This window comes from Thalassophryne amazonica, chromosome 16 (assembly GCF_902500255.1).
Source record: "Thalassophryne amazonica chromosome 16, fThaAma1.1, whole genome shotgun sequence".
NCBI classification, from domain to species: domain Eukaryota; kingdom Metazoa; phylum Chordata; class Actinopteri; order Batrachoidiformes; family Batrachoididae; genus Thalassophryne; species Thalassophryne amazonica.
Window position 1 is genome coordinate 54,995,144 of NC_047118.1, and position 14,812 is coordinate 55,009,955.

Here is a 14,812-nt window from a genome sequence, read left to right on the forward strand (position 1 = left end):
ACAGTTTATAATGGCAGCAATAATTTGTAGAATTCATATGAATTTGTCACACTATTTATGTGAGGGCATCAATGAAAATCATTTTTGTCATAATTTGGCTACTTCACATTGTAAATGTTAATTTATGTAATGCAAATTGTTAAAAAAAGTTAAAAACAATGCATACTTGTCAGAAAGAGAAACGCAAAGGAGACCATTTTGCACAAAATTACAAATGACCATATTATAAAATGCAGTATATGTTATACAGTGAGGAAAATAAGTATTTGAACACCCTGCGATTTTGCAAGTTCTCCCACTTAGAAATCATGGAGTGGTCTGAAATTTTCATCTTAGGTGCATGTCCACTGTGAGAGACATAATCTAAAAAAAACAAACAAAAAAAAAATCCGGAAATCACAATTTTTTAAATAATGTATTTGTATGTTACTGCTGCAAATAAGTATTTGAACACCTGTGAAAATCAATGTTAATATTTGGTACAGTAGCCTTTGTTTGCAATTACAGAGGTCAAACGTTTCCTGTAGTTTTTCACCATGTTTGCACACACTGCAGCAGGGATTTTGGTCCACTCCTCCATACAGATCTTCTCCAAATCTTTCAGGTTTGGAGTTTCAGCTCCCTCCAAAGATTTTCTATTGAGTTCAGGTCTGGAGACTGGCCAGGCCACTCCAGGACCTTGAAATGCTTCTTACGGAGCCCCTCCTTAGTTGCCCTGGCTGTGTGTTTGGGGTTATTGTCATGCTGGAAGACCCAGCCATGACCCATCTTCAATGCTCTAACTGAGGGAAGGAGATTGTTTGCCAAAATCTTGCAATACATGACCCCATCCATCCTCCCTTCAATACGGTGCAGTCGTCCTGTCCCCTTTGCAGAAGAGCACCCCCAGAGTATGATGTTTCCACCTCCATGCTTCACGGTTGGGATGGTTTTCTTGGGGTTGTTCTCATCCTCTAAACATGGTAAGTGGAGTTGACTCCAAAAAGCTCTATTCTGGTCTCATCTGACCACATGACCACATGACCCACATGTCTCCTCTGGATCATCCAGGTGGTCACTGGTGAACTTCAAACGGGCCTGGACATGTGCTGGCTTGAGCAGGGGGACCTTGCTGCCCTGCAGGATTTTAAACCATGACAGCATCATGTGTTACTAATGTAATCTTTGTGACTGTGGTCCCAGCTCTCTTCAGGTCATTGACCAGGTCCTCCTGTGTAGTTCTGAGCTTTCTCAGAATCATCCTTACCCCACAAAGTGAGATCATGCATGGAATCCCAGACCGAGGGAGATTGACAGCCATCTTGTGTTTCTACCACTTTCTAATAAATAATCATAACAGTTGCTGTCTTCTACCAAGCTGCTTGCCTGTTGTCCTGTAGTCCATCCCAGCCTTGTGCAGGTCTACAGTTTTGTCCCTGGTGTCCTTAGACAGCTCTTTGGTCTTGGCTATGGTGGACAGGTTGGAGTGTGATTGATTGAGTGTGTGAACAGGTGTCTTTTATACAGGTAACAAGTTCAAACAGGTGCGATTAATACAGGTCTGTGAGAGCCAGAATTCTTGCTGGTTGGCAGGTGTTCAAATACTTATTTGCAGCAGTAACATACAAATAAATTATTAAAAAATCATACATTATGATTTCTGGATTTTTTTTTTTTTTTTTTTTTAAGATTATGTCTCTCACAGTGGACATGCACCTAAGATGAAAATGTCAGACCCCTCCATGATTTCTAAGTGGGGGAACTTGCAAAATTGCAGGGTGTTCAAATACTTATTTTCCTCACTGTATATGTATGATGTCTGCAGAAAATAATGCACTGTGTTACTATTTAATTCTTGTGTCTCTTTTAGACATGCCTAATGTCCATAAGTTATCTCCACCTCAACGCAAACAAGCTGCAGGAAAATTAAATTAACATCTCGCCTGATTACCTTTTGCATTTAAATTTGAGATGAATGATCTCATATTTATTTAATTTGCAGCTTATTAACAGAATCTCCACTTTATTAAGAAAATCACTTTAAGAGCAGACCTGGCACTGAGAGGTGTTTTACTGGTGCAACCCTCTTTCTCCCCCCAAAAACACCATGAAAACAGGAAAAAATGTTCACTGCTCTGACTGATGCACCCCGAGAAAAATAGAACAAGGACCCTGAATGCATTGAATCAGCTTGCTTTTTAGCCGCGAGACATCAATGAAGCTCTTAATTAAACATAATAAATGAAACTCACAATCAATAAACATGAAAGATGCTCGTGTTTTAAAAACCATTAAAGATGCTCATGATTTAAAATCCACAAATGAAGCATGTGATCAAAAAACATGAATGAAGCTCCTGATTAATAATCCTAAATAAAGTTCATGATTTAAAATTTGGCCACACGGTGGCTTAGTGGTTAGCACTGTTACTTCACAGCGAGGAGGTTGTGGGATCGCTTCCTACCTGGGGCCTCTCTGTGTAGAGTTTGCATGTTCTCCCCGTGTTTATGTGGGTTCCCTCCGGGTGCTCCGGCTTCCTCCCACATCCAAAGACATGCAGGTTAGGTAGACTGGAAACTTTAAATTGACTGTAAGTGTGCATGTGAATGCGTTTGTTTATCTACATGTGATCCTGCAACAGGCTGGCGTTCTATCCAGGTTGAATCCTGTCTCACACCCTATGACTGCTGGGATAGGCTCCACCTCCCCTAACCCCCCCCCCCCCCCCCCCCCACCAAGTGACCTTTAATTGGAGTTAACAGGTATAGAAAATGGATTTGTGTTTGAAGCAGAGGTGTCAAGTAACGAAGTACAAATACTTCGTTACTGTACTTAAGTACACTTATACTCAACAAAAATATAAACGCAACACTTTTGGTTTTGCTCCCATTTTGTATGAGATGAACTCAAAGATCTAAAACTTTTTCCACATACACAATATCACCATTTCCCTCAAATATTGTTCACAAACCAGTCTAAATCTGTGATAGTGAGCACTTTTCCTTTGCTGAGATAATCCATCCCACCTCACAGGTGTGCCATATCAAGATGCTGATTAGACACCATGATTAGTGCACAGGTGTGCCTTAGACTGTCCACAATAAAAGGCCACTCTGAAAAGTGCAGTTTTGTTTTATTGGGGGGGGGGGATACCAGTCAGTATCTGGTGTGACCACCATTTGCCTCATGCAGTGCAACACATCTCCTTCGCATAGAGTTGATCAGGTTGTCAGTTGTGGCCTGTGGAATGTTGGTCCACTCCTCTTCAATGGCTGTGCAAAGTTGCAACGACGAACTGGAGTCAGGTCGAGACCCCGATGAGGACGACGAGCATGCAGATGAGCTTCCCTGAGGCGGTTTCTGACAGTTTCTGCAGAAATTCTTTGGTTATGCAAACCGATTGTTTCAGCAGCTGTCTGAGTGGCTGGTCTCAGATGATCTTGGAGGTGAACATGCTGGATGTGGAGGTCCTGGGCTGGTGTGGTTACACGTGGTCTGCGGTTGTGAGGCTGGTTGGATGTACTGCCAAATTCTCTGAAACGCCTTTGGAGACGGCTTATGGTAGAGAAATGAACATTCAATACACGAGCAACAGCTCTGGTTGACATTCCTGCTGTCAGCATGCCAATTGCACGCTCCCTCAAATCTTGCGACATCTGTGGCATTGTGCTGTGTGATAAAACTGCACCTTTCAGAGTGGCCTTTTATTGTGGGCAGTCTAAGGCACACCTGTGCACTAATCATGGTGTCTAATCAGCATCTTGGTATGGCACACCTGTGAGATGGGATGGATTATCTCAGCAAAGGAGAAGTGCTCACTATCACAGATTTAGTCTGGTTTGTGAACAATATTGGAGGGAAATGGTGATATTGTGTATGTGGAAAAAGTTTTAGATTTTTGAGTTCATCTCATACAAAATGGGAGCAAAACCAACAGTGTTGCGTTTATATTTTTGTTGAGTGTATATTATATTTCACGTCATGTGCGCCTGTAATCATCTTTTCTGCAGCACGGCTTTGTTTTGAACCGTGAACCAATCGAAGCAGTGGTTTGCAGATTGAAGCAATGCTTCAACCTATTGCTTCGTTTATTCTTTCTTTCGCTTAATTTTCCCCCGCTAAAACCCTAAAGAGCATACTTCTGTGAGTATTATTTACCTTTTCTATGTTAAACCGACCTGTTATGGTCTTCTGAAACAGTTGATAGATGTATTTTATAACTTAAAAACGGGAGCGATGCTAATGCGTTAGCATGTCTATGGCATTTTCAATGTTAAAACTTAGCATTAAGCAATTGCAGCTCTCATCACGTTCGGGTGCATTTGTTTTCAAATTGTAATATTTCTTAAATTTATTTTTGTTTATATATTAATAATCTAATGATTATTATATACAATTTTAGAGAAAGAGGCAAAAAGAACCTGAATAGAAACACTACAGAAAATATAAAAGCAATGAACATACATAAATAAATACGATTGAAGCAGCAGGACCTTCGTGGCCGGGACGACGGTGGGGATCGAAACCAAGCTAGAGGGAACGTCTTTTCAATTGGGACCTGGGACTTTCATCCCGCTACACATACATACATAAATAAATAAGTGTTTCCTGTGAACACCTAGTGGCTCCTACACCTCCACTTCATCCCTGTCTTATTTAATGACAGTTTGTTTCGGTCAAACCATATTTTCAATTTGTTAATTTCTTCAGTGATTTTCTCCAGAACTATCTGCCAAACTAGAAAACTGCTGCATCCTAGTAAGAGCAGAATACTACTGGAATGAATTTGAATAAGGAAAGTTGTGGTTTTTTTTGTTTTGTTTTTTTCCTTCACTAAATGGATGCTGCACTCACTGCAGTTTATTGTCTGGAATAGTCCCAGATTGCATTTCAGAGCTTCTAGAATTGAAACATTTTCGTGCAGGTGGTGTTGGGGAGTAATTTTGGGTTTTGGGTCTTGGGCCACATGTAGAACGAATCAGTTTTTAAATTAAGCTTTCAATTCATATAGTGGCATCTACCTGTTTTTTTTTTTTTTTTAAAGGTTACTTTATACTTTTATACTTTAAGTAGGTTTTGGAGCACATACGTTTTCACTTTTACTTGAGTAAAGAGGTCAAGTTGATACTTCAACTTTTACCAGAGTGTTTTTAAACTGCAGTATCTATACTTCTACTTAAGTAACAAATGTGTGTACTTTTGACACCACTGGTTTGAAGCTCATGATTAATAATCATTATTTAAGATCAAGTTTGTTACATGTGACTGGAGCTCATGATTTAAAAACCATGAATGAAGTTCATGATTAATAAATGTGAATGAACCCCCTGATTAACAATCATGAATGAAGCTTATGAATCATAAATATGAAAGAAGCTCATGATTAATGATTGCAAATTAAGCTCTTGATTAATAAGCATGAATGAAGCACATCATTAATGAATGTGAATGAAACACCTGATTAATAAATGTGAATAAAACTCTTGATTAGTAAATATGTATGAAGCTCATGATGAATGAAACTCCTGTTTAATACGAATGAAGCTCATGATGAATGAATGTGAATTAAATTCTTCATTAATAAGTGTGAATGAAACTCCTGATTATAAGTGTGAATGAAACTCCTGATTATAAGTGTGAATGAAACTCCTAATTAATGAATGTGAATGAAACTCCTAATTAATGAATGTGAATGAAACTCCTAATTAATGAATGTGAATGAAACTCCTGATTAATGAATGTGAATGAAACTCCTGATTAATGAATTTGAATACAACTCCTGATTAATGAATGTGACTGAAACTCCTGATTAATAAACATTCATCATAAAGCTCATGATGAATGATTGTGAATGAAATTCTTCATTAATGAATGATGCTCATGATTTAAAAACCAAAACCATGAATGAAGCTCATCATTAATACATGTGAATGAAGCTCATGATTAATAAATGTGAATGAAACACTTGATTCATAAACATGAATGAAACTCTTGATTAATAAGCATGAATGAAGCACATCATTAATGAATGTGAATGAAACACCTGATTAATAAGTGTGAATAAAACTCCTGATTAATAAATATGTATGAAGCTCATGATGAATGAATGTGAATGAAATTCTCAATTAATAAATGTAAATGAAACTCCTGTTTAATACGAATGAAACTCTTGATGATTGTGATTGAAGCTCATGATGAATGAATGTGAATTAAATTATTCATTAATAAATGTGAATGAAACTCCTGATTAATAAATGTGAATGAAACTCCTGTTTAATAAATATGAATGAAACTCCCGATTAATAAATGTAAATGAAACTCCCGATTAATAAATGTAAATGAAACTCCCGATTAATAAATGTGAATGAAACTCAAGATGAATGAATGTGAATGAAACTCAAGATGAATGAATGTGAATGAAACTCAAGATGAATGAATGTGAATGAAACTCCTGATTAATAAACATGAATGAAACTCCTGATTAATAAATGATAATGAAACTCCTGATTAATAAATGATAATGAAACTCCTGATTAATGAATGATAATGAAACTCCTGATTAATGAATGATAATGAAACTCCTGTTTAAACATGTCAATGAAACGCCTGATTAATGAATGTGAATGAAACTCCTGATTAATGAATGTGAATGAAACTCCTGATTAATAAATATGAATGCAACTCCTGATTAATGGATGTGAATAAAACTCCTGATTAATAAATGTGAATGAAACTCCTGATTAATAAACATGAATAAAGCTCATGATGAATGATTGTGAATAAAATTCTTCATTAATGAATGATGCTCCTGATTTAAAAACCAAAACCATGAGTTAAGCTCATCATTAATACATGTGAATGAAGCTCATGATTAATAAATGTGAATTAAACACTTGATTCATAAACATGAATGAAGGTCATGATTAATGTAGGGTTGAGCGGGATACTCATTTCAGACGAGTATCTGGTACGGATCAAGCATTTTTGATGAGCACGAGCATGATACGAGTAAAACTCGTCAATACCTGATTGGCTAACTGACTGTCTTCACACTCTGTGATTGGCCAGTCACTCACAGCGCCCGCCTCTCCCTACACAGACACATCTCTGCAGCCTCCGTGCGCACACACACAGACAGGATCTGATCTCTCTGTGCTTGGCTTGATTCTACCTCACGTTGCTCTCTCAGTACTCCTTAGGTTTTCTTCAATTTGCCTCCTTTTGGTTTGTATAATATTTAAAGTTACTTGGTGAACTTATTTCATAACGTACACAGTGCATTTGACAAGACAGAGCTGAAAACAGCTCGTGTTGTCGGTCACTGCCTCCACTCTGGTCAGGGCATTTTTTTTTAACTGTTAGTTTGCTCTTAGTTTGACTGGTGATATAAGTAAGTAAGTTGGAAAACTTTGCTCAAACTGAATGCGGTGCTTTTGAGAAGAATACAGTGAATAAGGCTGACATATTTCCCTGTTTGCCATCACTGGATGTTTGCATGAATCACCAAGTTCACACAGATCATTAAAAATAAACAGTTTTAGAACAACCTCTCTCTCTCCCTCTCACTCAGTCACACACACATGCACACTGACACACATGCAGATATAGATACTTTAGATGGTTGAACAGATACAGATACATACTGTATAGTGGTGTACTCGCTCATCCCTAGATTAATAAATGTGAATGAAGCTTATAATTTAAAAACTGTGAATGAAGTTCATGATTGGTGTCGTCGGGCTTATGGTTAAGGTTAAAATTAGTGACTGAAACTTGACCGTGTCACATAAATGTGACGCATTTTGTGCCGGTATCACAATAAAACAAAAATGCAAGACTGGGCTGGTAATCCCTCAATAAAACAAACAAACAAAAAAGAAAACAAAAAGTTAAACACTTCAATGAAAGTTCATGGGCCTCCTTTCATTTTGCTCAGGGTCACCACAGGAGTTTCAGTTTGGAATCCATAAGTTGGTTTGGCTTATCAAAAGCAACTCCAGCTGTATAAGGAAAGTGAGACAAGGCCAGGCTTCAGCCAGGAGCATTCTGTTTGGGAGGCAAATGCACAAAACTTCATGCATCACTGTGCAATGTGCAAATCACTAATGCAACATTTCCCAGTTCTGGTCCTCAGCACATATTCCATTTGTACCTGATGTAATCAGAGCAGATCAGCTCAGTCAGGTCTGTGTTCTTTTTACAGTAATAAACTGTTCTCTGTGGCAGAAGGTACAGCACAGATTAACAGCACAGTAAAGCTCATGATTAATAAAGTTAAGTTTTATCCTTTGACTCATATGCCTTGACCCCAATGTTTGACCTTTGGCAAATTTAATCTCGTCTTGGCAGTTTCATAACTAACCTACATACTATGTGTGCCAAGGTTGGTGAACATTGGAGTAAAAAAAAAAAAAAAAACGCCCTTAGAGCTTGACCTTTGGGAGGGAAAAAGCCCTTTAAGGGCCATTTGGGGTTTTTAATGCACATTTCCGGCTGAAATTGGACCTGGGAGGAGTTGGGGAATAAACAGATGATTAATAGATATTTGATAAACTAGATATTTGTACTTTATTTTCAGAAATATCTCACTTGTGTTTCTAAGATCTATTTTCTGTGTAATATATCATGTAGTATTTATTTAATCCCACTAATTTCAGACCCCCCCATAATTAAAAAAAATAAAATAAAGGCATTATTTGAAATACAGTGATGCCAAATGATTTCAAAATTATTTCCATGAACAACATCTCTCCTGATAAGTTCTTCTGCTTTATGATGATCAGCAGTCATGCCACAAAATTTGATCAGCTCTGCCCATCATCTGTACTAAAAATACCTGCTGATTTGATTTCATAAATGCAGCTCACAAACATGGGTAATAAGTACCAAGAATGATCATTCTCAGAAAATCATTGGTACTAAGTAATCAGGGTTTCTTCTTTTTATGTGGCGCTGTAACATTTAGAAAATATTTAATGAAATAAAATTTAAATAAAAATTACATTTTCATTTTTTTATTTTATAAATGAATCTAAGTAATTAGTTAATTGTTGATATACTGTTCAAATACTAAAAAGGTGAAGATGCAAGAAATGTACTCTACTGTTTTAATAAGTATTTTCACAATAAAAGCCCCATCTCTAAGTTTGGGTAAAAAACAACAACAACAAAAAATCATTATCTTACTCAGTGTAATTAGATTTTTTATCTCACACAGAGGTGTGTGTGTTGACTGTAATATAATATGTTTGCACACTAAGCCTCAGCTGGCATCTCACTGATGCAGCACAGCCAAGTGTTGTTACCGCATGGACACATTGCCGCACATTACAAAATCCAGCTACTTCAAAACAAGATCACATGAAAATGTGATGGAAAATATAACAGATTCTGCACAGACTTACTGCAGAAGAGGAAGTAGCATCCTGATCCGGACAACAGGTTTGGACTACGAGCCAAAGAACTGACAAGTCCGAAGATCCAGCCAAACACCAGCAAGACCAGACTGAAGGGTAGCATGATGACCACCACCCTGTGCAAGCCTGCAACAAAACACACCACCTCATATCACCGCTACGTGCACGCCAAAGAATGGCTGTGATTGATTTCACTTAATGACTGTTGATTTATTTCTTTTATTGCACTCAGTGTGGTATGAAACTCATTATGATTAACTGAACTTTGCTTCAGATAAGTGACATCACAATAAAATGTGACTTTAATTGTCAATGTGATGTTTTGCTGCAAACACCTTCAAGTTTTCCTTATGCCTTTTCACAATGCTGATGTTTTCTTGTTGTTTTACATTTGGAGTTAATTTTTTTCCCTTTTATATAATGTTGATGAGAGTGTGCAATAATATATATATATGTGTGTGTGTCACTGTCAAATACATCTACTAACAACAAGCTGATTTTGTTCCAGATATAATTTTATTGATTTGTCTTCTGACAGGGTCCAGTGAAAAATACATAAGACTGATTAACAGAGGAGTCCTACGGGTTACATAAAAACAACATTCAACATTAACACAATAGAAGAATGGTACAAGAATGAGCCACAAACAGCAGGAGAAAAAGACAAAATCATAGTCCTGTGGGACATACCAATACAGAGAGGTCATGAGATGAAAGCCATCAGACTTCGTCATCAAGGTAAAAAAAAATGTAAAATTTTTAAAAAGTTACCTACTTACTGACATTTCCATCCCAAGTGAAAGAAACACCTGATGAAAGGTAACTGAAAACTGTTGAAATATAAAAACCTTGAAAGGAGACTTGGATAAATGTGAGGAAGGAAAGCCACAGCAATACCAGTAGTGCTGGGAGCCCTGGGACTTATAAAGAAAGTGATGAAGAAATATCCTAGGTAACATCAAAATACAAAATCTACAGAAGATTACACAACATGGAATATCTCATATTCTAGGCAAGGCATTAACCAGCATATAGATTTTTACCTCATTCTAACCATAGGGGCTTCATTATTTCTTGTAATATGGCCTTCAGTACAAAGAAATAATAATAATAATAATAATAATAATAATAATAATAACAACAACACATGGTAAACCCAAACAAGTTAGCAGAATTCAAAAATTTTGTGGCAATCAAGAGACAAAAAATTTCCGAGTTCATAAATTTGAAAGTCAATTGTTCCTGGAACTTAAAAGTTTTGATTATATGCTACTTGTACCTCAAGATTGCAATTAAATTAAAGTGTTCATTAAGTAAAAGTAAGTCTCTTCAGCTGCTCCATCATTTTTCCACTCGGGGTAACAACAGCAGATCCGAGGTGGATCTGGCACAAGTTTTACACCAGTGTTATCCTTGCCACATTGGCCGGACAAGGAACCTTCTGCACCTAAACCAAGCACACAAACCACTGTTTGGCCACTAGCCCTGCTAAAGTGTTCATTAAGTCAACTCAAATTTTTTCATATTTAATTGCTTAATTCTTTTAAGTTATGCTTTGAAGTTTTGCTTACTTAATATACAACCCCAATTCCAGTGAAGTTGGGATGTTGTGTAAAATGTAAATAAAACAGAATACAATGATTTGCAAATCCTCTTCAACCTATATTCAATTGAATATACCACAAAGACAAGATACTTAATGCTAAAACTGATAAACTTTATTGTTTTTGTGCAAATATTTGCTCATTTTGAAATGAATGAATGTTTCAAAAAAGTTGGGACGGGGCAACAAAAGACTGGAAAAGTTGACGAATGCTCAAAGAACACCTAATTGGAAACAGGTGAGTGTCATGATTGGGTATAAAAGGAGCATCTCCAGAAAGCTCAGCTCACAAGCAAAGATGGGGCAAAGGATCACCACTTTGTGAACAACTGTGTGAAAAAATAGTCCAACAGTTTAGGAACAATGTTTCTCAATGTTCAATTGCAAGGAATTTATGGATTCTATCATCTACAGTCCATAATATAATCAGAAGATTCAGAGAATCTGAAGAACTTTCTACACGTAAGTGGCATGGCCGAAAACCAATATTGAATGCCCATTACCTTTGTTCCCTCAGGTGGCACTGCATTAAAAAACGATCAAATCAAGGATCTTGCTGCGTGGGCTCAGGAACACTTCAGAAAACCATTGTCAGTTAACACAGTTAGTCGCTACATCTACAAGTGCAAGTTAAAACTCTACCATGCAAAGCGAAAGCCATACATCAACATCCAGAAACACTGCTGCCTTCTCTGGGCCTGAACTCATTTGAAATGGACAGATGCAAACTGGAAAAGTGTGTTGTGGTCTGATGAGTCCATATTTCAAATTGTTTTTGGAAATCATGGATGTTGTGTCCTCCAGACAAAAGAGGAAAAGTCCATCCAGATTGTTACCAGTGCATAGTTCAAAAGCCAACATCTATGATGGTATGGGGGTGTGTTAGTGCCAATGGCATGGCCAACTTACACATCTGTGATGGCACAATCAGTGCTGAAAGCTACATCCAGGTTTTGGAGCAGCACATGCTGCCATCCAAGCAACGTCTTTTTCAGGGACGTCCCTGCTTATTTCAGCAAGACAATGTCAAGCCACATTCTGCACGTGTTACAACAGCGTGGCGTCATAGTAAAAGAGTGCAGGTACTAGACTGGCCTGCCTGCAGTCCAGACCTGTGGCGCATTATGAAGCGCAAAATATGACAATGGAGACCCCGGACTGTTGAACAAATGAAGTCGTACCTCAAGCAAGAATGGGAAAGAATTCCACCTACAAATCTTCAACAATTCGTGTCCTCAGTTCCCAAACACTTATTGAGTGTTGTTAGAAGGAAAGGTAATATAACGCAGTGGTAAACATACCACTGTCCCAGCTTTTTTGAAATGTGTTGCAGGCATCCGTTTCAAAATGAGCAAATATTTGCACAAAAACAATAAAGTTAATCAGTTTGAACATTAAATATCTTAGCTTTGTGGTGTATTCAATTGAATATAGGTTGAACAGGATTTGTAAATCATTGTATTCTGTTTTTATTTACATTTTATACAACGTCCAAACTTCATTGGAATTGGGGTTGTACAATTAGTTCAAGTCACTCAAAAGTTCAGAGTTTCATTTACTCAAAAAGCAACACCATATTACACAAAGTTGAAATATTCAAGTAAGTAGCACGTTTTCTTAAAATTTGGAATTTACGCTACTTAATCTTTTTAATTTATTAGACCATTCGGAGGGCAGCTTTTGCATGTTTTCTCCGTGTTCGCATGGGTTCCCTCCAGGTGCTCTGGTGTCCTCCCACTTCCACAGACATGCAGATTAAGTGAATTGAAAACTTTAAATTGACCCCAGCTGTGAATGTGTTTGTCCATATGTGACCCTGCGATAGACTGGCGCCCTGTCCGGGGTGTATCCTGCATATTGCCCTATGACTGCTGGGATAGGCTCCAGCTTCCCTGTGACCTGTAACTGCAATAAGCTCTTATTATTCATTGAATCATTCATAGAAAATGAATGAATGAATAATAATAATATTGTAGTAGCAACTCACTGAGGTCCTTCATACTAATAAAACAAAGAAATAAAAAATGTAAGTAAATTTAATTGCAGTAATATAATAAAAATAAATATATTTATTTAATATAGCTATATTTGTTTACAAATATAATTAAATTTTACATTTTCGATTAACATACTTGGCCCTGTGACAGACTGGCGTCCTGTCCTGGGTGTACCCCGCCTCGCGCTCTGTGACTGCTGGGATAGGCTCCAGCCCCCCACGACCCTTAATTGGACTAAGCGGTTTAAGATGAGTGTGTGATTAACATGCATTTAATTTTAAAAAATGCATTGTTTTTTATATGTTCATAAAAACACATTATTGTGCAAATGCTTGGAATGTTTTTATATTTATTTTTTTAATAATTATTTTTATTTAGTGGGACAACAGTAAATCAAAATTTAAATGGCCTAACATTCTGAGTACAAAAATAATGTGATTTTTTTTCTGTTTATTTACACAAACTAATAAATTATCAAGTTGTAAGCCACTGACAACAGCAAAACTGATTTCACACAGACTATCTAGTTTTAAAAAAAATTATTGCAAGGACATGATTAAATGCAATCTGGTTTTCACAAAAGACGAAGGAGACCACCAAAAATAAATGTGTTAAAAAAAAAAGTGGTGACATGATTCAGTTGTTTATTTTAATTTCTAAGTAATAGTGCAGTGCCTGTAGGAACTGTGTATTCCTATAGAAAAATGGGAGCTTTGTTGGCGATCATTGTTGAAGCTGGCGTGTGAGAACGTTCCGCCTTGTGATAATAAAGCAAGAAGCATCTGCGTGTCTGTGGCTCGCATATCTCAAAAGAAAGTACTTGCTGTATCTATCTATAAAGCAAGAAGCGCCTGTGTGTCTGTCTGTGTGTCTGTGGCTCGCATATCTCTGAGTGTTTATGTATTATTTATTTCTTTAATTTATTTCTTCCGTCTCTCCTCCGTGAACGCGTTAGAGACAGGCATCTATTTAAGGCAGAGAGTCACTCATCTTTGTTGATGATCTTTGTCGAAGCTGGCAGAATGTTCTGCCTTGTGCCAATACTGATGATGACTTCAAAATAAAGTCTTTGAAAATGAATCTGAAAATTTTTCATAATAAAGAATGCACATCATTGTTCCATGCGCAAGCCATATCCGAAAGCTGAGGGCAATCTGACAAACAGTCAGAGAGATATGCAAGTGCCACACACACACACATCTTGCTTTGTAGATAGATTATTCACAAATGTAAGTTCTGTTTGTCAAGAAAAATTGCTGTCCTTCTGTTCATCTTTCCATCCATCCATCCGTACTGCAAAACATTCCGCGTGCCAAAACTCAAGAACCACTAAAGTCAGAAATTAATTTTTTTTTCATGAGGAATATTGTATATCTAAAGGCATGCATGTAAAAAAAAAAAAATCATACATTTCTGACATTTATAAATACATTTCTTACTGACTTTGATGTTTCAAGTAGGAAATGTACCACACGCCCTAAAATGCTCACATTACCCACTAGATGGTGACAAAAGCTGCTCAAATGTGTAACAAGGTGAAGTTTTGGCAAAAATAAGACTTACCATACTTGCTGACAGCCAAACGTCAACTTACAGTTGTGTCCCTTGCCCTTATTGGCAAAGTATTTGTATATTTAGCATTTTGCTCGAATAAAGAAGCCTCTGTTATACTCATGAGCAAAAGAAACGATTTTCTTTGTCTCTGTAATATATCGGAGGGCCAGACTCATTAAAGGTGAGGCCTCTGTCGCGCCACAAGTCAGCAGCTGCTCATGGCTGGTGTTGCTTGTCAACATGATTGTTTTCAGATGATATAT

The 14,812-nt window shown here is 37.1% G+C and overlaps 1 protein-coding gene across 1 annotated transcript in view; it reads right to left on the reverse strand.

Annotated features, from left to right (window-relative positions):
* Nucleotides 1-14,812, reverse strand: part of LOC117527801 (transmembrane protein 235) — a 42,807-nt gene that overhangs the window by 14,029 nt on the left and 13,966 nt on the right. Inside the window, exon 3 of the mRNA XM_034190298.1 lies at nt 9,384-9,521. Within this exon, the coding sequence (XP_034046189.1) occupies nt 9,384-9,521 (138 nt within the window). The remainder of the gene's footprint in view (nt 1-9,383; nt 9,522-14,812) is intronic.